Genomic DNA, 24,636 nt, shown 5'->3' with positions numbered 1-24,636 from the left:
AAATTAAAACCACAATAAGGTACCATCTCACACCTATCAGAATGACTACTATCAACAAATGACAAGTGATGGTGAGGATGTGGAGAAAAGGGAACCCTTGTATACTGCTGGTGAGACTAGTGCATCCTCTTTGTAAAACAGTATGGAGTTTACTCAAAAAATTAAAAATGCAATTCCCATTTGACCCAGTAATCCCACTTCTAGGAATATATCCTAAGAAACCCAAAACACACATCCAAAAGGATATATACATCTCTATGTCCATAGTAGCGCATTTTACAATAGCTAAGATTTGGAAACAGCCTAAATGCCCATCAGTAGATGAGTGCATAAAAAAATTAGAATACTACAATGGAATACTACACGGCAATAAAAGTAAAGAACACTTACCATTTGCAATAGCATGGAGGGACCTGGAGTGTTACACAGAGCAAAATAAGCAATTCAGAGAAAGATTACTATTATCTCACTCATATGTGCAAACTAATGAACCAAATAAACTAATGAACAAAAATAAACCCAGACTCATAGAAGCATGAACAGAACTTCGGAGGGAAGACAGGGGAGGATGGATGGGAAGAGATCAACCAATGAACTTGTATGCATGTGTGCATAACCCATGATAGAGTGGTGAAGGCCTGAGGTGGGCACAGGTTGGAGTCAAGCCAGAAGAGGTCAAACGGGGTGGCAAGGTAGGGCATATATAATACTTTCACTAATAAAAATTTATAATAAAAGAAAAGCATTGTAAAAAGGGGTGGGAACACAAACATTTTGATTCTATGGCAAAAGAGGAGAGAGGTTTTGTATTTGCTATGCAACTCTTTTTAAAAGAGTTATCTTTGTGCCCAGGCTCATGTGGCTCATTAGAGTCATCCTGTACAATAACTAAGGTTTGGATCTGGAGAGCATTATGCTGAGGAAAACACTGTGTGTGTGCGTGTTTTTTTCCTAATCAGGGCACATACCTACATTGTAGGTTCGATTCCCGCGGGGTGCATATGGGAGGCAATGGATCAACGTTTCTCTCTGTCTCTGAAATCAGTAATAGCATATCCTCGGATGAGTATTAAAAAAAAAAAAAAAAAAGTACAGTGGCAATCCTACAATTGTACAAAACAGTCTTGAAAGCAAAAAATTATTCGAGACAAAATGCATTAAACTGTCAAAGAATCATCAATGAAAAAATATATGACTATAAATGTGTATATACCTACCATCAAAACTGCAAAATGCAGAAGGAAAAATGAACAGAAATCATGGAAAAAATAATCTATTCTAAAATAACAAAACACAATAAAAGCCATCTCCTAAAGAGTGATGAGTTATTTTTTTTAATTTCCTCAATATTTTAAAAAATAACTACAATTATACATTATTTCTGATTCCTAAAAAAGAGCAGAGGTTAAAAAATATTGTTTCGCCTTAGCCAGTTTGGCGCAGTGGATAGAGCGTCAGCCTGAGGACTGAAAGGTCCCGGGTTCGATTCCAGCCAAGGGCACATGCCTGGGCTGCGGGCTTGGTCCCCAGTGGGGGCCGTGCAGAAGGCAGCCAATCAATGACTCCCTCATCATTGATGTTTCTATCTCTTCCTCCTTCTCCCTTCCTCTCTTAAATCAATAAAGAAATATATTTAAAATATATATATATATATATTGTTTCAAGTTAGTGACCCAGAAGAAATTTTAAAAATTAATGATCACAAAGAATTTATGTACAAGTGCTTTTGATTTTACTGATAGAAGATATTTTCTCAACTTTTTAAAGTGAAAATTGAAAAAGTAATATTTAATCAAGTATTTCAATCTCAAGCTATAGTCAGTTAAATGAGGGAAGGAACTAAAAGTAGATTCCCAGAAAAGAATGAAGCAAGGAAATGAGAAAATGAGTACACAAAATGAGACAATAGAAAAACAAGTAGGTTCTACTCCTATCCAGCTATTAACCAGAAAAGGTTTAAATGCTTAGTGATTAAATCTTTCTTGCTAATTCAACAATTTTCTATTCTCATCCTAAGTAGTATAAAGAGGAACTTATGTTCTAAATTCCAGTGTTTTGGTTTCTTTTTAATCAGAGTTGTCCCTTGGGAAAGAACCTACAAAATCATTACCCAAAGTGGCAATTTAAACTATTAGGTATAGCAGAGATTTTCAACTGGTGTGCCTCAAGAATTTTCAAAACATGCAAGATGGGCACTGATTTCTTTTTCCTTAGATTGTTAAATTTAAAAATGACAACAGCCAAAACAATAGCCGTCCAGTGTGAATGAATAAAAATTATAGCTAATATAATTAGAAGATCAGCAACAAATATATTTTTTAGTGTGCTGCAGAATTCTAGTAATTAATGTGTACTAATGAGGTGAAAAAGATTGAAAATCTCTGCCCTAGAACATGTTCCATCCCCAGCTTCTTTTTCAAATCTGTAAATACTGGATCTTTTGAAGTTCATTAGACATATTAGAATATTATTTTACAATTTCAGGAGTTAAGGTTTCAATATTTTCAAATGAAATATCCTTTCCCTGCAATTTATCACTCCAAGTTGTAAAAACCTATAGCGCAGTCGCTAGATATTTTTAGAATTCTAAGCACTAACCCCAGAACAAGTGGAGTCTACCATTATGAAGGTCTCAACATTCTTGTATTCAAAGAGAGGTATGTAAAAGACAAGTGGAATATTCGAGCAATATTTGCAGAATGAGAGGCGAAAGGCCAGGTGGGAAAAGGCTGAAGCACACCCCAAAGGAAGAAACACAGACACACACACAATACACACCACACCACACCACAACACATCCACACAAAATGAGATAGTTATTACAAAGACTATGGTGCTCACCGATTTTGTTAGACCGAGGTCCTCCGAAATCACCTCCGCAATGTTTGGCCACATGTAGATTCTGCCAAGAACCACAAGTTCAGGAAACAAATGACCCTAACTTCTCCTACTCGGTGTCCAACCAGTCCGCGATTTGGCGGACAGCAAAAGACCAAAAAACGGGGGCACACCGCCATTACTTAACTGCGCAACAACCTGGCCTTGTCTGCAGGAGCTCACCTCTCTGAGCGTCCAGCCACCTGCCAAAACCCAAGGGCAAGTCCTCACTGCGGCGCCTACCACGAAGGCACCTGGACAGTGTGGCGTGGACAATGGACAACGGAGTCCTAGGACCGTGGGGAAACCCTGTGTCGCTTGCCGCACGTGGTGTCACAAATGCACTCCCCCGCCAGATTCCCTTTATCCCTCAGCGTGGCCTATATTCTCATCTTCTTCATTACTCAGCTGAGAGTTCTAAAATCCAAAAATTTCCCTCCACTCCGTTTATTCCGATACAACGCCACACACACCTGTTGCCGATGTCGTCACCGTTGCAGGAAAAAAATCCAAAAGTTGGACTGGTGGCAGCCCAGTTCACTCTATACCCTGGCGCCCAGGGGCAACCAGGATATTTCCCGAACTTACCGGCTACTGGCTTGGTTGTCGTCCGATTCTTTCCGGTTTCAAAGGTTTCCTCAGAGCCGCCGCCTATTCCCCATGCTTCCCCCTTTTACCTGCCTAGCGCAGACATTACGGAAGTACAACAAGCCCTAAAAATGGGCTAGCAGCCTAGCAGCCAGTGGAGCTCCTAAACTTCCGAAATCCAGAGGCCAATGACTGCGCCGCAGGCTACCCACGTGACCGGAGTTTGGTGCCGCCCCCCCACCACCACCACCACCCCCTCCCCTTCCATGCGTTGCAGTGAGATAGGAGCGGGGAGCAAATGACAGTGGGCTGGATTTTTAGGCCAAAGGGCAAACAGAGGGCAAGCGAGTCTGCGCAGACCGAGATAAACATTATGGAAGGCACTGCAAGTCCCAGCAACCCGCGCGACCCCAGCTCTGAGTCTAAGATCTGGGTAGAGCGCAATGTAAATTCTGAAAAGAAAACCCGCCCTGCTACGCGTGCAGCCTGCTGGGACTTGTAGTTTTCAAGGGGATTGTGTACCCCAGTGATTAAAGGTACTAGAATTTTGGAAATATTCCAATATTTGGGAGAACGAGAGATCAGGTTCAGGTAAGAACAATCATAATGTTGTGTTTGTGTTCCAGTTCGGTCACATGCCGTTCTCAGCCTGAATCGTTGGGGCAAAGGGGTCCTACTTCGCAAAAAACAGAATACTGGCTTTTAGAACTTAAGTTTTCCTGCTGGATACCTCTCTAGAGCTCTGCCCCTACCCCAGAATCCTCAATAGCTTTTACCCCTCCAGAATTACAGCATAAGACAGAGATCACTGAGACTTTTGGCTAACCCACCCATCATTGAAACACAGTGATCCACAATTACTTGAGGCTTCCTACTAGTTGAAACGATTCTATTGTCTCCACCATGTTTCCTTTCTTAGGCTTATAACAAATTTGCTTTCTGAAAAGTTAAAGTCCATGGTGCTAGGGCAGGCTAAATAGCCATCTCAGACGATGAATAAAGAAAAACTGAATTTTTTTATGGATGGCATATTCTTAAGGGAAGGGCTACACAGCACTGAGTCAGGGGTTGAGGTCCATGATGGCAGCAAAAATGTACTTAGGCCAGTGAAACAAGGAAGGGCATAGAAGAAGCAACAGGAAATCTTGGTTGGGCTGCCTTACTTCACAGACAAGTCAGAGAAAAGGAGGCCTTGGACACAGGTTAAAGGGGTTAGCCTCAGAGGAGCTGCTGAAAGGCGCACCGCCCGCCTGGGGGGGGGCCGGGGGGGAGGGGTCTGGCCACCGGGCTCTGGAATCCCTCCGTGCCCGCCGTAGGGCCTGGCCTCCCCAGAGCGGGTCTGAGTGTCCTGACCCGCTGCATGGTGGCTGGCGGCCGGCCTAGGGGTGGGGCTGGGTGGCAACCGACCACGGGGGAGGTCATGGTAACGGAAGGCCGCACCGCCTGGCTCTTCCCCCGTGGTCGGTTCCATGCTTGCCCGCGCTGGGGCTGGGGGTCCGTGTGGCCCTCAGGGCCCGGTGGGGGGCCAGGGCCTGCGTGGGCCGGCCGCCAGGCCCCATGGGGGGACATTGGCTCCCCGGCCCACAGCGGGAGCCCCGCTCGGGCTGCCACCCGCCCGCTGCCCCCCCCCCCCACCGGGCCCACGCGGCGGCATGGACCCCGGCCCCAGTGCAGCAGCGGCGGCACCAGCCCCGTGGGCCCGGCCTGCTCTGAGCGGATGCTGCTCTTCCGGAGCCGTCGCTCCACCTGCCGCACCCTGTGTGCTAGGCCTGTGCTGCCCAGACGTGCTGCTGCGGGAGTCCCGGTCCGCCTGCAGGCCGGCTGCAGGTGCTGTGCAGGAGGGCCAGCCTGCCTTGCAGCATGTTCAAGCAGCAACAGCGGGAGCCGGGCGAGGACTGCACCCTCCATCTTGCCTTGGGTCCTCCATTTTGGGACAGAGCCATGTGCTTCTTCACTGGAAAAAGCCGCTGCTAGCCACACCCAGGATTTCTCTGGACTAACCAATAATAATCAAGGGAAGTGCACACCATCACTATGACCAATTCCTGTACCGACTTGCGCCTGGCCAATCGGCGGGGCACACAGTCCCCTCTCCTGCCCTCACTCCACCCCCCTTTAAAACCCCTTGTCCCATCAGGCCTCTCTCTCTCGGCCACTGGGCTACCGTTGCATCGGTGAGTGTGGTCGGGGAGCAGAACTAGTTCAAAATGAAGGACTCTTTGCTTTTGCATTGGACTGACTGGCTCCCTGGGGGTCTTGGGAACTTTGAAATCTGGGCACAACACTGCGACTGCCCATTGCTCCCCTGGTTTTGACAGTGATAAGGGCAGAAATAGAATGTTGGGGAACCAGCTAGAATTGTAAGAAATATTAAATCATGCTCTATTATCCATGATTGTTTTATTCTGATTAAAGAAGGCACATTCTAACCTGGCTGGCAGCTGCATTGAGAACCTGAGAGCTCACCTGGAAGTGCAGACTATCCTCCCCATTTGGAGCTGCCTATTATCATGGAAAAGATTAACAACTTTGCTGCAGAAAACAGAGCAGCCAGACCTTTGAAGACCCTTGCCTCTTTGCATATCACTAAACCCTTTAAAGATCCCCAGCCCTCTGCTTACATATAAACTGCTCATTTGGCATACCTTTTTGCCTGTTTCCCCAAGTAATTCTTTGTACATCTACCAATATAAGCAGTCAGCTTATGGTGGCATGTAGAGCAGATTTCTGTGGATCACCTGCTGCTCTCCTATGCTGTTGGCAGGATTGGAATAAAAGCTTATGTTTCAAACCTGTCTCTGCTTAATTGGCTCAAGTAGTGACAGGCAGCATAGACCCATTGATTGTCTGGTTATAGTTTCAAGTCCCTGGGGCCTCTTAGAGGTTAGGAGATATATAAAGTAGGGCAGTGATGGTGAATCTATGACACCTATGTCACCTCTGACACGCGAACTCATTTTTTTGATTGATTTTTCTTTGTTAAATGGCATTTAAATATCTACACTAATAAAAGAGAAAAATGGTAATTTGCGTACGATGCTACCCTTTTCATTGGCTAATCAGGGCTATATGCAAATTAACTGCCAACTAAGATTGGCAGTTAACTGCCAACAAGATGGCGGTTAATTTGCATATGTAGGCACAATGCAGGGAGGCGAAAGGGAAAGCAGGAAGAAGCCCCCTGCCACTGACAGTGATTGGAAACCCAGGGGGGAGCTAAGAGCTGGGGGGCAGGGCAAAGGCCGCCTTTGCCCTGCCCCTCAGCCATGATCGGAGAATCAGGTGCCTTTTCCGCCCTGGCCAGTGATAGCAGGAAGTAGGGGTGGAGCCAGCGATGGGAGCTGGGCACGGTCGAAGCTGGCAGTCCCGGGAGCTAGGGGTCCCTTGCCTGGGCCTAAAGCGGAGCCCACGATCGCGGGGCCGCTGCAGCTGCGGGTCCCAGCTGCCCGAGCCGGACACCTAGGCCAGAGGCGTCAGGCCTGGGCAAGGGGCGGAGCCTGCAACCGTGGGGAGCTGGGGGTCACCTGCCCAGGCCTGACACCTCTGCCGGAGGCCTCAGGCCTGGTCAAGGGGCCTATCCGGTGATTGGTGATCGGAGGGTGATGAGGGTCAACTCCTCTGGGGTCCCCTGCCCAGGCCTGATGCCTGGGCCAGAGGCATCAGGCCTGGGTGGGGGTGGAGCCAGGGATTGGGGGGATATAATGGTCCCCTTGCCTGGGTCAGAGGCGTCAGGCTTGGGCGGGGGGGTTAGCAAGCGATCAGAGGGAGATGGGGGTCCCCTGCCCAGGCATGATTCCTGGGCCAGAGGCCTCAGGCCTGGGCGCTGGCCAGAGCCAGTGATCAGGGGGAGATGGGGGTCCCCTGTCCAAGCCTGACACCTCTGGTGGAGGCATCAGGCCTGGGCAAGGGGCCGATCAGGCGATCGGAGGGTGATGCGGGTCTACGCCTCTGGCCGAGGCATCAGGCCTGGGCAAGGGGCAGAGCCAGCAATTGGAGGGGTCTGGGGGTCCCCTGCCCAGGCCTGATTCCTGGGCCAGAGGTGTCAGGCCTGGGCAGGGGACCCTCATTTCCCCCCATCACTGGTTCTGCCACCAGCCCAGGTGGCAGGCCTGGGCAAGGGGCCGATCCTGCGATTGGAGGGTGATGGGAGTCAACGCCTGAGGGCTTCCAGTATGTGAGAGGGGGCAGGCTGGGCTGAGGGACACTCCCCCCCCCCACACACACACACACCCAGTGCATGAATTTCGTGCACCGGGCCCCTAGTACAAAATAAATATCAAAAATACAAATCTTTGTTTTATTGTGGTTGCAAATATCAAAAAATTCCTATTTGTGACATGGCACCAGAGTTAAGTTAGGGTTTTTCAAAATGCTGACAGGCCGAGCTCAAAAGGTTCGCCATCACTGAGGTAGGGGAAGGAGGGAGAGAAGGGAATGGCACTATTGCACTCTTTGGAAGGAGAGTGTGGATTGGATCCTTTCTTAGTTTATTTACCTCTTCCTTGCAGGTGTAAATCTTAGGGGAGGTCCTAGAGGAAGTCTTAATAGATATTTATCAGCTTCTTAGATGTGCTCATTGAGGGTCCTGGTTCTCCACTGACTGGCTGACACCAAGGAAAGGGGTTATTATTCACAGTAGCTGGTCCTGAGGCAGCCATGGTGTCATTTGTCTGGTTTTCTGGGCCTGGAGCTGAAATACAACTGAGGCCTAAAGGTTATTTTTAGGAAGGAAGAGTTCAGAGGGACTAAACCTCCTGACCAGTGATATGATAGGGGAGGATAGGTTACCCTGAGGGCAAGGTTCTTATTTTCCAAGTTTTACCATTTATTAGGAATCTGGGGCTTTCTGCCTTGTAAGTTTCTGTACCTGGCCCATCTTTCTAGCTCTCCTCATGTCTGTCTAACAGTTTCCAGGTTTATTTTTTTTCTTTGTTTTTGTTGTTGGTATTAGGGTTCTGAAGAATGTTTCTTTTTATTATTATTATTTTTTAATCCTCACACAAGGATATTATTCCATTGATTTTTAGAGAGAGTGAAAAGGATTGGGAGAGACAGAGGGAGAGAAACATTGATGTGAGAGAGACATATTCACTGGTTGCTCCTGCACACCCAGCCTGGGGCTAGGGATCGACTCCTTAACCGGAATAAAACCCAGGACCCTTTAGTCCCTGGGCCAACATTCTATCCACTGAGCCAAATTAGCTAAAAAATCACAGACACAACAGTATGTAGTTACCAGAGAGAAGGAGTAAAGGGTAGTAAATGGTAAAAGGGGTCAAATATCAGGTGACCGAAGATTTCATTTTGGGTAGGAAACACAGAATGCAATATACACAGGATGTATTATAGAATTTTACCCCTGAAACCTATACAATTTCATTTACCAGTGTTACCCCAGAATTTTAATTTAAAAAGAAAGAAATAAAGGGAAAATATCACCACTTTAATTGTAACCATGGTTTTAAGAAGCCATCATCAGCTATCTAATAAATGAGTAATATGCAAATTGACCATCACACCAACACACAAAAAGGCCACCCCAATGTGGACATAAGATGGCCGCCACAAGATGGCCAGCAGGGGAGGGCAGTTGTGGGTGATCAGAGGAGCAGGAGAGGGCAGTTGGAGGGAACCAGGACTGCAGAAGAGGACCATAGGGGAGGGACTCTGACCAACAGGGGAGGGCAATTGGGGGGGGGCAGGCCAGCAGGGGAGGGAAGTTTGGGGGGGGGCAGGCCTGCAAGGGAGGGCAGTTGGGGGAAACCAGGCCTGCAGGGGAGGACAGTTGGAGGGGACCAGGCCTGCAGGGGAGGGCAGTTGGGAGAGGACCAGGCCTGCAGGGAAGGGCAGTTAGGGATGATCAGGCCAGCAGGGGAGGGCAGTTGTGGGTGATCAGAGGAGCAGGAGAGGGCAGTTGCGGGGAACCAGGACTGCAGGAGAGGACCATAGGGGAGGGACCCTGACCAACAGGGGAGGGCAATTGGGGGGTGGGGGGGGATCAGGCCAGCAGGGGAGGGAAGTTGGGAGAGACTAGGCCTGCAAGGGAGAGCAGTTGGGGGAAACCAGGCCTGCAGGGGAGGGCAGTTGAGGGCAACCAGGCCTGCAGGGGAAGACAGAGACAACTGGGCCTGTAGGGGAAATCAGGCTGGCAGGGGAAGGCTGTTAGGGCAACCATGCCTGCAGGGTAGCACAGTTAGGTGTCACCAGACTGGCAGGGTAGCGCAGTTAGATGTCGCCGGACCAGCAGGGTAGCGCAGTTAGGGGCAACCAGGCCTGCAGGGGAAGGCAGTTGGGAGGGACCAGGCCTGAAAGAGAGGACAGTTTGGGGCAACCCGGCCTGCAGGGGAAGGCAGTTTGGGGCGACCGGGAAGGCAAGGGAGGGCACTTAGGAGCAACCAGGCTGGCAAGGAAGGGCAGTTAAGGGTGACCGGGTTGAGCAGGGTTGAGCAGTTGGGGGTGATCAGCTTGCAGGTGAGGATAGTTAGGAGCAACTAGGCCAGTGGGGAGGTCAGTTAGGGGCAATAGGGCTGGCAGGGGAGTAGTTAGGCATCTATTAGGCTGGCAGGGGAGTGGTTAGGGATGGTCAGGCTGGCAGGCTGAAGCAGTTAGGCGCAAATAGGCAGGTAGGCAGGCGAGCAGTTGGGAGCCAGCAGTCCTGGATTGTGAGGGGGGTGCCTGACTGCCTGTTTAGGCTCGATCCCACCAGGATCGGGCCTTAATGGACAGTCGGACATCCTCTGAGGGGTCCCAGATTAGAGAGGGTGCAGGCTGGGTGAGGGACACCCCTCCTCCCCCATGTACAAATTTCATTTACCAGGCCTCTAGTTACTATATAATTCCAGAATACTTATATCCTTCCCAACTCCCCTCCCCCAAATTACTCCACATTCTCCCTTCACCTCATTGATTGGCAATGATCAATCTGTCTCCTCTCTACAAATTTACATGACATATGTGGTCCTTTGTGTGTGGTTTCTTTCACTTATTACAATGATTTCAAGATTGTACCAGCCATCAATTCTTATTTCTTTTTATGGCTCCATAGAACTGTATTTATTGGATTTACCACATTCTCTATTTATTCCTCTGGAGATGAACATTTGGATTATTTCTCTATTTTGTGGTTGTCATAGTATTGCCATGAACATTTGTGCACAAATATTTGAGTATATACCTAACAATAAAATTGTCAGATCATATAATTCTCTTTAACTGAGGAACCAACAGGTGTTTTCCACAGCACTGCACAATTATATATTCCCACCAGCAACATATAAGGATTCCAATTTCACATCTGCCCTTTTTAAATTTGGCCTTTTATTGTTGAGATATAGATGTTCTTTATAAATTCTGGATACAAGATTTATATCAGATATGGTTTGCAAATACTTTCTCCCATTCTGTGAGTTAACTTTTTTGATATTGATGAAATTCAATTTATTTTATTTCTCACTTGGACATTTGATGTTGCATGTTAGAAACCATTGCCCATGGATGTGATGATTTATGGTATGTTTTGTCCCAAACATTTTGTAGTTTTAGTTTTTTCTTTCCTTTATAACCTTAAACTATTTGAATTAATTTTTGTGTATGCTATATGACAGAATTTAACTTCATTATTTTACTTGATGACCAATTATCTTAGCACCATTCTCCCCCATTCAGTGGTTTTGACACAACTTGTAGAAAATCAGTTGACCAAATTGTAAATGTTTATTTCTGAGGTCTAAATTTTATTCCGTTTATCTACATTGTCTGTCAGAAGTATTGTCATGTAATCTTGAGAAATTGTTTCCAAAATTGATTTGGTTTTTTGGGCTCTGTGTAATTCCCACATGAATTTTAGGATCACCTTGTGCATTTTGGAGGAAGCAAAGCAAAACATAGAAGTCTTTCCATTTTTTTGTTCAGGTCTTTTAAAAATTCAACAATATTTTTCAGTTTTTTGTACAAGTACTGAACTTTTTTGGTTAAATTCATTAGTATGTGTTTTATTCTTTTTGATACTATAGTGAATAGTATGTTTCCATAATTTAATTTTTGAATTATTCATTTCTAATATATAAAAATGCAAGTAAATTTGTGTGTTAATGTTTCTTATGGCAGCTTTGCAAATAATTCATTTATTATGTGTGTTTGTTCCTGATCGTTTATATTTTCTATGTAAAAGAGCATGTCTTACAAAAGTGTTCTTTTCTTTGCACATCTGGATGCCTCCAGTTGGTTCCTTAGTGTTAAAGAGTTTGGGGTGATGCTTGGAATAAAAAAAAAAAACAACAACTTAGGACCAAGTTTCCAACGTAAAAGTTTGCAACTACATTAAGAAAGTAGAGGACTGAATATATAGTCCCTAATTTCTAAAGGAAAGTTCTGGAGTGTCTTGCATGGTGAAAGGGAAGTCAAGGAAAAACTTTATTGGAAATCCCTTTCCCTTAACCTTACTTTCAACCCAGCCTGGCAGTTCATTACTACCAGTTTACTGGGATACTTCTCATAGCCTGCAGCCAAGTCGGTGTGGTCATGCCATATCACCTACACCTTTCTGGCCTCCACTGTGGCCAGACGACCACAACTCTTGTTTGCTATCCTCCTTTGCTGGGAAGGAGGGAGTCCTTAAGAAAACCTTCAGCTCTTCAGTCTAGTAAGTGACAGTTGGTTCTGAGCTTACTCTGTTCTGCTCCTCCTTATAGCTCTGCCCCATGTTGACATACAGGATGTTCTATGTCCTGGAACAGTAGGAAGAAAAAGGCTACAGTGCACTGCACTTCACTCAGGGTCAAAGAAGGCTCTATTCCTTTTCCCCATGGAAACTGTATCTAATCAATAATTCATGAACTTACACCAGAACTAATCCTGCTGTCCCTCTAGGAATTAACTTTCTCACAGGCCTATAAAATTCTTCTACCATGAATGCTTTAACTTTGTCTTTCTGGGAATTGACCATGTGAACAGAAAGGATGGAAAGGCACAGTCCCTGTGATTTCCAGACTGTGGAAGGAGCTGCCTAAAATGTGGGCTTTGGAAGATGCCTCAGCCAGAGTATGGTGGGGATTTCAAGTAGAGAGATCTCAGAAAAGGATTCAGTATTTACTAAATAACATTGACCTTTAAGGCATATGGGGGCAGGCAGAGGCAAATTTCACCTGAATTCTAACCCCAGTTCAATGAGAAATACTAGACTGGTTTCCTGAGTATATGTGAGGAGTACTAGGAGAAAAATGGCATCATCCTGCAGACTTCACACAGATATCTAAAGACCAAAATATATTAGTAGGATAGGATAAAGCATGATGTAAACACAGCCTAACCTTTTCACTTCACTATGATCAATGTTTAGTTTGTCTTATCCTAGAAAAAAAAACAGTCCTTTTCTGACTAAAAGTGAAAACTTAAAGCTCTTTTGCAAATCTATATAGGAATATAAGCAACCTAATACTTTGAAACTTCTTTTCTGTTACCCCCAGTTAAGTTTCTGATGTAACATCAGAGCTTTCTACATGCTATAAAGACATTGGGAATAAACAAGAAGATTCTGAGGTCTTTAGTGGAAAAATTAATGTTTGCAGCACACTGTTCCAGGTTCTGTCCTTTCATTGTCTTGATCTATTTTTTTTAATATATGTTATTGATTTTTTACAGAGAGGAAAGGAGAGGGATAGAGATTTAGAAACATTGATGAGAGAGAAACATCAATCAGCTGCCTCCTGCACACTCCCCACTGGGGATGTGCCCACAACCAAGATACATGCCCTTGATCGGAATCGAACCTGGGACCCTTGTGTCCACAGGCTGATGCTCTATCCACTGAGCCAAACCAGTTAGGGCTATTTTATAACTTTATCAATTGTAGATAACTTACAACAATGAAAAAAAAAAATTCTTGTTTACAGGCATTTAAATGAATTCTGGTCAGTGGATGTTTGGTGAACTCCCCCACCCCCCACTTATACTAGCTATAACCCAACAAATTCCAATGATTCCCAGTAAAAACCAAAAGCTAGGAGAGAGGCATGAGACGGATTCTCCCTCAGAAGAAACCCATAGAGAGAAACAGCCCTGATAACAACTTGATTTTAGACTTCTAGTTTCCAGAACTGTGAGAGAATAAAGTTATTCTCTTAACTTAGTTTGTAATAATTTGTTATATCAGCCCTAGAAATGCCATTTACATAAGCATCTCAAGATTTCTATACTCCATATTAAAATGATGCTTTTTTAACTTTTTCTTTGAACTAATTGTAATAGTTCACTTATACCCTGGTTAACTACAATTCTATATAATAAAAACCTAATATGCAAATTGTCCCCGCACAGCAGTTCTGCTGGGAGTTCCACTGCTTGACCAGTCACTATGGTGCGCACTGGGCAGAAGCTCCGACCAGTAGGTTAGCTTGCTGTGGGCACTGGTGGGATGGATTGGAAAGTGAGGTGTGAGGTGAGAGCCCTCAGGAAGCTCCCAGGGTTTGGCCAGGAAGGACCGGGTGGTTCAGGAGGCTGCTACATGTGGTCTGTGGACTTCTCAGCCCTCAGAAGCCTGTGGCATTCTCAGTGTGCATTTTATAATCTTCAGAGCTGCTTCTTTTTATTTGTTAAATTTCACTAACTACTCCAAGAAAGTGGGTAGCACCATTACGAGAAAGGGGATGGGGGGCGGGCCAGGTGTGCCTGCCATAGGCCAAGTGGTGGCCTTGGGCTCCCGGGAATGCAGTAGAGAGGTGTGCAGTGCTGAGTCTGAGAAACTGAGTCCAGAACTTGAAAGGAAGCTGGAGGCAACAAGGGTTGGAGGGCGACAGCTGTGCAGAAGCCTAGAAAAGCTGCTGGGTGGGGGCAGTGGAGGAGCCCGGTGCCTCTCCCACAGGACAGGCTCCAAGTCCCTCCCTCCTCCTCCCTGTGACCCTTCACCCCAGCTCTCCTCCAAAGCCCTGACTGGGCTCACCCTGAATAGCTCCTCACCGCTGCAGGGCTTGCACAGCCTAGCCCACACTGCCCACCAACCCCCTTCTGCACGGCTCCCTCCCCAGAGGAAAAAGGGGGAGGCTTCAGACAGGAGGTCACAGGAGAAGGAGGCAGAGAAGGGTCCACCAAGTTAGATCCAGGAGAGGGATGGAGAAACCACACAGGACTAGAGAAGGAGGGCCATGCAGAAGCATTACTCTTGGTTGAAGTAGAAATCCTGACCCCGTATTATAGACTCCAGCATAGTGTGTGTGGTCGGGGAGGGGTTGCAAATACAAAAGAGGGCGTGAGGGGACTGAATGGATGGAGAGCTGCAACGTTTGATTCATGGACTATTTATTTTTATTTTTGTTAATATATTTTTTATTGATTTCAGAGAGGAAGGCAGAGAGAGAGAGAGATAGAAACATCAATGATGAGAGAGAATTGATCTGCTGCCTCTCACATGCACATGCCCCTACTGGGGATTGAGCCCACAACCCAGGAATGTGCCCTTGACAGGAATCGAAGCCAGGACCCTTCAGTCTACAAGCTGTGACTCTATCCACTGAGCCAAACCATCTAGGATGACAGATGGCCTATTTCAAACCACTGCAGTAGGCTGAGCAGGGGTCTTATCATGATGGCGTTATTTGATAATGACAATGTCTCTCCTTATGTTGGGGTAATCAGAACTGCAGTGAAGTAAACACACACCCCTGAAGCTTGAAAAGTGTTTTGATGCAATTTACTTCATGTGGCAGCTGTAAAAGGTCAGCAGAGCCTTGGAAGGACATGAGGTCTCCAAGACCAGGGGCTGGAGGGCAAGTGTATGCTGAGCATTCTGTGCTGTGAGTTACAATCTATGCTAATAAAAGGTTAATATGCTAAATAGAACAGATCTACTGGACATCTTCTGGATGTCCGACTTTCTTCTGGACAAAGCAACGATGGTGGGAGGCCAAGGCTGAGGCGGTTAGGGGCAATCAGGCTGGCAGGGGAGCAGTTACGGGACAGCCAGGCCAGCAGGGGGGCAGTTAGGGGGTGGCCAGGACAACAGGGGACCAGTTAGGGGTCAACCAGACCAGTTAGGGGGCAATCAGGCTGGCAAGCAGAGGCAGTTAGGGGTGATCAGGCAGGCAGGCAGGCAGGCAGGGATGCAGAAGAGCGGTTAGGAGCCAGTGGTCCCAGATTGTGAGAGGCCTGCAGGGATTGGGCCTAAATCGGCAGTCAGACATCCCCAGAAGGGTCCCAGATAGGAGAGGGTGCAGGCCGGGCTGAGGAGACCCCCCTCTGATTGCACAAATTTTGTGTACGGGGCCTCTAGTCTACATATATAGAAGCCTAATATGCTGAATATCTGACTGACTGGTTGACCACCTGGTCACTATGATGTGCACTGAACACCAGGGGGCAGATGCTCTGACTGGTAGGTTATCTTGTTGCTGGGGTCAGGACCGGGTGAGATGGCCCTTATTGGTCCTGATCCCCAGCCAGGTGGAGAGATCCCTCCTGTGCATGAGTTTGTGCACTGGGCCTCTAGTCTTTAATATGTGTTCTCTGCATATTTATATGAAAGCCATAACTTTGATTTTTAAAATTTTTTTCAAGAGTTGGAGTTAATGGCTTTTTACAAATTTTGATTTTTATGGAAATAGAAAACATCCTAAAATTCATATGGCATTGCAGGAGACCCAAAATAGGCAAAACAAGCTTGAAAAAAAAATAATAAAAAATTCAAGCTTCCTCATTTCAAAATAAATGATAAAGCTGCAGTAATGTAAACAGTATTGTATTGACATAACCATATGCATATAAAACAAGACAGAACCCAGAAAAAAACCCTCACATGAATAGTTAAATTATCCCCAACAAGTCTCCAGACCCTTTAAGGGGGAAAAGAACAGCTGTATATCCACATGTAAAAATATGAAGTTGGACTCTTACCTAACATGGTCAAACAAAAATAACTCAAAATGGTTCAAAGACGTAGGTGTAAGACCTAAAACTATAAAACCATAAAACTTTCAGAAGAAAAGTTTTGGATTTGGCAATTACTTATTGGTCCTGACACCAAAGGTACTGGCAACAAAAGATAAAATAGATAAGTTAGACTTCATGAAAGCTAAAAATTTGTATGTCAAAAACATTACCAACAGAATAAAAATTTCTTATGAGACAATAGACTAAAACAAAGCAAAAGGAGACAGACAGGGGCATTACATAAAAAAGGGCTCAATCAAAGGAGAGCATATCACAATTATAAATACCATCCCAACACAGGAACACCTAAGTATACTAGTATTAAGCACATACTAATGGCATAAAGCCAGAAGTTAACAGCAACACTAACAATAATGACAGCTGGGGATTTTAAGACTGCACTTGCCTCAAAGAATTGATCATTCAGAAAGGAAATTAATAAGAAAATAATTGCTTGAATGCTACATTGGACCAGAACATTCCACTCCAAAACTACATAGAAGTTGGAATTCATAATCAGTTATTATTTTCTGACAACAATAGTATGAAACAAGAAATCAACCACAGTAAGAAAACAGGGAAAAACCCACAAAAATATGTGTACATTTAACAACATGCTTCAAAACAACCAATAGGTGAAAAAGGGGGGGTGGGGGGAAACTAGCATGAAACAAGTGAAAGCAGCTTTACAAAATTTATGGAATACATAAGAGGGTAGTTCTCAAGAAGCAACAAAAATTGCACATAAACAACCTAACTTTAAATCTGAAGAAACTAGAAAAAGAATAATAATCAAAACCCAAAACAAATTAAAGAAAGGAAATCTATATATCCTATCTAATAATAGGCAAACATGGTAATTAACCATAGCTCTGACACGCTTCCCATTGACTAATCAGGGCGATATGCAAATTAACTGCTAACCAAGATGGCGGCTGGCAGCCAGGCAGCTGAAGCGAACAGGAGGCTTCCTTGCTCCAGAGGAAGCCAAGATTTCCTGCCTGCCGCTGCCCACCTCTGAGCTGCAACTCTAAGCAACTATGTTGCAAATATAGAAGTTAAATAAAACCCAGAAACCTGCTTTAGGCCAGCTGGGCTTCAGCAAGCAGGATCGCAACAGTGTTTCAATTATAGAATCCAAACAAACCCAGATCCCTGCTTTCAGCAGCCGAGGTCTCAGAGCTGCAGCCAGGCCTCAGAGCTAAAGCCAGCTCTCAGCTCCAGTGACAGCCATAGAAGGTAAATAAATCCCAGAATTAAAAAAAAGAAAAAAAGGAGAAGTTGGGAGCTTCAGTTGCCTGCCAGCCTGAAAACGACCCTCAGCCCCTTACCCAGACTGGCCAGGCACCCCAGTGGGGACCCCCACCCTGAAGGGGGTGTGACCAGCTGTAAACAGCCATCATCCCCTCATCCAGGCTGGCCGGGCACCCCATTGGGGACCTCCACCCTGAAGCAACAAGATGGCGGTTAATTTGCATACTGAAGGCTGCCGGCAGCGGGCAAGGCTGTCCACAGTCTGTGACCCGGATCTCTGACCCTGCCGGGCGGGGGGCAGCAATTGAGGATATCTGTGGTCTGGGACCTGGATCCATGACCCGGCGGGTGGGGGGCAGCGCTTGAGGCTGTCCACGGGACCAAGAAACGGATCTGTAACCCTGGTGGGCAGGGGGCAGTGCTTGAGGCTGTTGGCGGTCTGGGACCCGGATCTGTGACCCTGCCGGGTGGGGGGCAGTGCTTGAGGCTATCCGTGGTCCAGGGACCCGGATCCATGACCCTTCCTGGCGGGGCGGCAGCTCACATAGGGGCGAATTGGCCAGGGTTGGGCAGGGCAGGACGCCTGGCTTCCACACAGCCCTAGTCACTCTGGGCAGGTGAGCAGCGCAGAGAGCCTCTGGACAGGGGAGGTAGGCTGGCAGAGGGTGGCCTGTACTCCCCACATGGTGGTGGTGACATCTGTGAGCCTGCAGGTAGTGCCTGCAGGCCATCAGCACCCAGGAGTGGCTGTGCAAAATCTGCCTCCTGGCCCAGAAGGTGCAGGATCGCAGGGACAGCCACCGTGGCGGGCCAGACTGACGTCCTCCTGGCCACATCATGGGGTTTTGCAGATCTGCAAAGCCAGAGGCCTCCGGTGTGCACATCCCCCCCTGGTGTGCGAACATCCCCCAGCACACTGTCACCCTCCCACGCCTGCAACAGTTGCAAACCAAGGCATGCACAAGTTCCCCCTGCCTCTCCACCGCACTTCCATCAACCTGGCATGCCTAACACCCCCACAGGATGTGCACATATCCCCTCTGATGCGCTCACGTCCTTTGGAGAGTGTCTGGGTGTTCTGGGTGCTGAGGGTGGGTGCCTGTGAGATGACAGGGAGAGGACGGAGTGGTGATGCCCTGTTCCCACAGAGGCCAGTGCAGATACGAGATCACCCCTAGGGGGTTAATGCAGGTGCTGAGGCAGTAGCAGGTGCAGATAGACACACCTGGTGGGCACAGGCAGCCCTTGCTGAGGTGCCTTCGGTCAGCGTTCAAGATCAAGAACCCAGAGGCAGAGAGGAATTCCATCCTTTCAGTGAAACAGTGGGATAGTTGGGGCGACTGTAGAGGAGGAATCTGCACTTTGGGTGCCAGCACCCATGAACAAAGGCTGCCCTGACTGAGCCTCACTTGCTTGGGGCCTAGCACACTCCTGCCAGGCAGCGGGTGACAGGACGTGCTTTTCCAAATTATTGAGAGAAAATGTTGATTCTCCTGCTGCCCAGAAAAGTGGAAAGTGAAGTGGGGAGACATGAGGGGGAGTGAGCGAGGTTCCCTGCCTAGGGGTTCCAAATCTGCTGTTGGTTTCTTTCACCGCTGACTAGAGATATACAGGGTGTCCCCTCAAAATGTATACACACTTTGAATACCTACTAATTCCAATGGTTTTAAGCATAAGAAAGAAACAACAATGGAGCTGTTATCTGTTAAAAGTGTGGGCACAAACAGGTAGTTGGACATTCCCTGAGGGGTCTCAGATTGGAGAGGATGAAGGCCAGACTGAGGGCCCCACCCCCGTGCACGAATTTCGTGCACCGGGCTACTAGTAGATATATAAAAGCCTAAACAACCTTTATGACCAAAAAGACTGGTTGCTATGATGCTCACTGACCACCAGGGGTCTACTCCCTGGTGGTCAGTGCTCTCCCACAGCTAACCTCCCCCAGCCAGCCAACCTTCTGCAGTCTTTCCACCAGGCCAGCAAACCTCCTGCGGTCCCTCCTCCCGGCCAGCAGGCCTTGTTCCTCCCCCCATCTGGCAGGCCCCAGTGGTGGCGTAGCAGCAAGGGAAGTGCAGGGTGGGTGGGGGGAGAGGCAGGGAACCACACAATGGCAGGGCGCTGATGGTGGGTGTCAGCATCTGATGTCCATTCCTTCTGTGCCCTGACTGCATGTTTAGGCCCGATCCCACAGGCAGTCAGACATCCCCCTATGGGTTCCAGGTGGAAGAGGGTGAAGGCTGGACTTAGGGACATACCCTCTCCGCCCCCCCCCGCCATGCACGAATTTAGTGCACTGGACCTCTAGTCCTACATAATAATAGACAAAAATGGTAATTAACCATACCTACGCTACGCTTCCCATTGGCTAATCAGCGTGATATGCAAATTAACTGCCAAACAAGGTGGCAGCCGGCAGCCACACGGCTGAAGCGAACATGAGGCTTGGTTGCCCCAGCGATGGAGGAAGCTAAGCTTCCCTGCCTGCCGCAGCCCAGTTCTGAGCTCCAGATGCAACAATGTTACAATTATAGAAGCTACACAAACCCCAGATACATGCTTTCAGCAGGCCAGTCTCCAAGCTGGAGCCTCAAAAAAGTTTCAAATAAAGAAGGTAAACAAATCCCAGAAAAAGAAAAAAAGGAAAAAGGAGAGACTGGGTGCTTCAGTTGCAGGCTTGGCCTGCATGAAAACAGCCCTCAGCCCCTCATCCAGACTGGCCAGGCACCCCAGTGGGGACGCCTACCCTAAAGGGGGTGCGGGCAGCCTGAAAACAGCCTTCAGCCCCTCATCCAGGCTGGCCAGGCACCCCAGTGGGAACCCCCACCCTGAAGAAGGTGCGGGCAATCTGAAAACAGCCATCAGCCCCTAATCCAGGCTGGCCAGGCACCCCAGTGGAGATCCCCACACTAAAAGGGGTGTTACCAGCTGCAAACAGCCATCAGCCTCTCACCCACGCTGGCCAGGTACCCCAGTGGGACCACCTCCCTGATCTGGGACACCTTTCAGGGCAAACCAGCTGGCCTGCACCCGTGCACCAGGCCTCTATCCTAAATAGTAAAAGGGTAATATGCAAACTGACCCTAACAGCAGAAAGACTGGGAATGACTGGTCACTATGACACACACTGGAAACCAGGGGGCAGACACTCAATGCAGGAGTTGCCCACTGGTGGTCAGTGCGCTCCCACATGGGGGAGCTCTGCTCAGCCACAAGCAAGGCTGATGGCTGCCAGTATAGCAGTGGTGGTGGAAGCCTCTCCTGCCTCCTCAGCAGCGCTAAGGATGTCCAACTGCAGCTTAGGTCTGCTCCCTGCTGGCAAATGGACATTCCCGGAGGGCTGCTGGGCTGCCAGAGGGATGTCTGATTGCCAGCTTAGGCCCAATCCTCCAGGGAGCAGGCCTAAGCCAGCAAGTGGTCATATCCTGAGGAGTCCCAGACTGCAAGAGGACACAGGCTGGGCTGAGGAATTCTCCCACTGCCCAGAGTGCACAAATTTTTGTGCACTGGGCCTCTAGTATCTACACTAATAAAAGGGAAACATGCAAATTGGTGTCACTCCGCTACCCTTCCCATTGGCTAATCAGGGCGATATGCAAATTAACTGCCAGCCAAGATGGCGGCCGGCAGCCAGGCAGCTTGAAGTGAACATGAGGCTTTCTTGCTTCAGTGATGGAGGACTCCAACGTTCCCTGCCTGCCTTGCCGACCTCTGAGCTTGCAGTTTGAAACATTGTTACAAATATAGAAGCTAAACAAAACCCCAGAAACCTGCTGTCAGCCAGCCGGGATCTCAGAGCTGGAGTTGAAACAGTGTTTCGATTATAGAACCCAAACAAACCAGATACCTGCTTTCAGCAGCCGAGGCCTAAGATCTGGAGCCAAGCCGCAGAGCTAAAGCTGGCCCAGAATTTAAAAAAAAGAAAAAAAGGAGCGGTAGGGAGTTTCAGTCACCCACCAGCCTGAAAACAGCCCTCAGCCCCTCACCCAGACTGGCCAGGCACCCCTTTGTGGATGCCCACCATGAAGGGGGTGTGACCAGCTGCAAACAGCCATCATCCCCTCATCCAGGCTGGCCAGGCACCCCAGTGGGGACCCCCACCCTGATCCAGGACACCCTTCAGGGCAAACCAGCTGGCACCCACCCGTGCACCAGGCCTCTATCCTATATAGTAAAAGGGTAATATGCCTCCCAGCACCGGGATCAGTGTGACAGGGGGCAGCGCCCAAACCCCCTGATCGCCCTGCGGCTCTGTGTGTGACAGGGGGTGGGGCCACAATCTCCCTATCCACCCTGCTCTGTTCATGACAGAGAAAGGCGCCCCAACCCCCTGATCAGCCCTGCTCTGTGCCTGATAGGGGGGAGCTCTCCAACCCCCTGATTGCCCTGCGGCTCTGTGTGTGACAGGGTGCGGCGCCCCAACCCCCTGATCAGCCCTGCTCTGTGGGTGATAGAGGGCGGTGCCCCAACCGCCCCCCATGGGCCCTGCTCTGTGTGTAACGGGGTAGAGCCATAACCTCCCCATCGGCCCTGCCCTGAGTGTGACAGGGTGCAGCGCCCCAATCCCCTGATCCGCCCTGCTCTGTGTGTGACAGGGGGCGGCCCCAACTCCCCTATCGGCCCTACTCTGTGATTGATAGAGGGGAGCTCCCCAACCCCCTGTTGGGCCCTACCCTGTGCGTGACAAGGGAGAGCTCCCCAACCCCCTGATGGGCCCTGTCTGTGCGTGACAGGGGGTGGCACCGCAACCTCCCCATTGACCCTGCCTTGAGTGTGACAGGGGGCAGTGCCCCAACCCCCCAATCAGCCCTACCCTGAGCGTGACTGAGGGTGGCATCGCAACCTCCTGATCCGCCATGCTCTGTGCATGACAGGGGGCGGTGCCCCAACTTCACAATCAGCCCTGCTCTGAGCCCGACCAGAGGCTTCACCTAGGGATTGGGCCTGCCCTAAGCCAGCAGGTCGTTATCTCCTGAGGGGTCCCAGACTGTGAGAGGGCACAGGCCGGGCTGAGGGACCCCCCTCCCCACTGAGTGCACAAATTTTTGTGCACCGGGTCTCTAGTATATATAAAAGCCAAATGTCCAGAACAACCAGAATGACCGGTCCTTATGACGTGCACTGCAAGTGGCCAACTGGCCCATTCAGGGGTGGGGATGGCCAGCTAACCTCCCATGTCCCCTCACCCCTGCCAGCCCACCCTAATTGGTCCTGATCAGAGCTGGGCTAGCTGGACCCCACCCATGTATAAATTCATGCATCAAACCTCTAGCTAATCTATAACAAAAAAGGCCAGAATATATAATGGAGTAATACATTCTCCTCTGCAAGTAATTTTCAAAAACTGGACAGGTAACATGCAAAAATGAAACAAGACCACTCTCCTACATTATATACAAAAATAAGCTCAAAATGGATTCAGGACTTAAATGTAATTCTTATCAAATTTCATAAAATTCCTGCTAGAAAACACAGGAAATAAAGTCTTTGACATCATTCTTAATAATATCTTTTCAGCTATTCCCTCTCAAGCAAAGGAAACAAAAGCAAAAACTAAAAATGGGACTTTATCAAATTAAAAGTCTTCTGCACAGCAAAGGAAACTATCAACAAAACAGAGCAAAGGATAACCATAGCCTGTTTGTCTCAGTATATAGAGCATCAGGCTATGGCCTTCAGAATGAAGGAAGGGTCCTGGGAGCTTGTGTGGGAGGAAATCACTGGATGTGTCTCTCTCACATCAGTGTTTCTCTGTGTGTCTCCCCCTACTTTCCTCTCTCTAAAAATCAATGGAAACATATCCTTGGGTTAACAACAACAGCAACAACAAAAATACAGCTTACTGAACGGGAGAATGTACTCACAAATGACATATCTGATACAGGTTTAATATCCAAAATATATAACGCACCATACAATTCAATAACAAAAATAAACAAACACACAAACAATCTGATCCAGAAATGGACAAGGTGGTAGGGGCCTGGTTGGAGCATCATCCATCCCATAGACCAAAAAGGTGTGGTTAAATTTCCAGTTAGGGCATACACCTAGGTTGCAGTTTCAGTCCCTGGTTGGGGGTCCTCTCTCTTGCCTCCCCCTCTTTCTCTTCCACTCTCTCTCAACAAGTGTTGGAGAGGATGTTGAAAAAGAGGAACCGCTTTTTTTTCAAGCGGCCGGGAAAATGGTGGACATTCAGATGGGGCGAGCCTACCAGAAGCAGCCCACCAACTTCCAAAACAAGAAGAGGATCCTGCTGGGAGAAACTGCAAAGAGAAGCTCCCTCCATACTACAAGAACAGGCCTGGGCTTCAAGACGCCCAAGGAGGCCATGGAGGACACCTACATTGACAAGAAATGCCCCTTTACCGGTAATGTCTCCATCCGAGGGCACATTTTGTCCGGCGTGGTGACCAAGATGAAGATGCAGAGGACCATTGTCATCTGCTGAGACTACCTCCACTACATCCGGAAGTACAACCTCTTCAAGAAGCACCACAAGAACATGTCAGTGCACCTTTCGCCCTGCTTCAGAGATGACATTGTGGGTGAGTGCCGGCCCCTGAGCAAGACTGTACTCTTCGACGTGCTCAGGGTCACCAAGACCACAATTCCAGAAGTTCTGAGCTGGCTATCTGCCCCAACCCCAACCAAATAAAGCTATTTTCTCAGTCACAAAAAAAAAAGAAAAGAAAAAGAGAAACCTTTGTGCACTGTTGGTGGGACTGCAAACTGGCATAACCTCTAAAAAAAGTGGAGATTCCTAAAAATAAATAAAAATAGATCTTCTATTCAATGTAGCAATACCACTTCTGTGTATTCATCTAAATAATACAAAAATATTAATTTGAAAACATATTTGGTTCTCTGTGTTCACTGCTGCTTTATAATAACCAAGATATGGAAGTAACTTAGGTATCTATGGATAAAGAAGATAAGGTCCATGTATGCAATGGAACACTACTCAGGAATAAAATAGAATGAAATCTTGGCATTTGGGGA

At 47.9% G+C, this 24,636-nt stretch overlaps 1 protein-coding gene and 1 pseudogene across 12 annotated transcripts in view; one reads left to right on the top strand and one right to left on the bottom strand.

Moving 5' to 3' along the window:
* LOC132225573 (gamma-taxilin-like) overlaps nt 1-3,679 on the bottom strand; it is a 111,407-nt gene extending 107,728 nt beyond the window's left edge. For 3 of the 12 annotated variants that reach the window (XM_059680676.1, XM_059680677.1, XM_059680679.1), the window contains exons 1-2: nt 3,466-3,673; nt 2,842-2,902 (exon numbers count right to left, since the gene is read on the bottom strand). In XM_059680676.1, the coding sequence (XP_059536659.1) occupies nt 2,842-2,895 (54 nt within the window). In that variant the 5' untranslated portion in view covers nt 2,896-2,902; nt 3,466-3,673. Of the gene's footprint in view, nt 1-2,841; nt 2,903-3,350 lie in introns of those variants that run through there. The other 9 variants (XM_059680678.1, XM_059680681.1, XM_059680680.1 and 6 more) reach the window with 9 other exon arrangements.
* A 20,121-nt stretch (nt 3,680-23,800) lies between these two features.
* Nucleotides 23,801-24,292, top strand: LOC132225634 (small ribosomal subunit protein uS17-like; annotated as a pseudogene).
* Nucleotides 24,293-24,636: the final 344 nt, after the last annotated feature.

This window comes from Myotis daubentonii, chromosome Y (genome assembly GCF_963259705.1).
Source record: "Myotis daubentonii chromosome Y, mMyoDau2.1, whole genome shotgun sequence".
NCBI classification, from domain to species: domain Eukaryota; kingdom Metazoa; phylum Chordata; class Mammalia; order Chiroptera; family Vespertilionidae; genus Myotis; species Myotis daubentonii.
The sequence above is the reverse complement of the archived record's forward strand: the minus strand, read 5'-3'. Positions and strand labels throughout refer to the sequence as shown.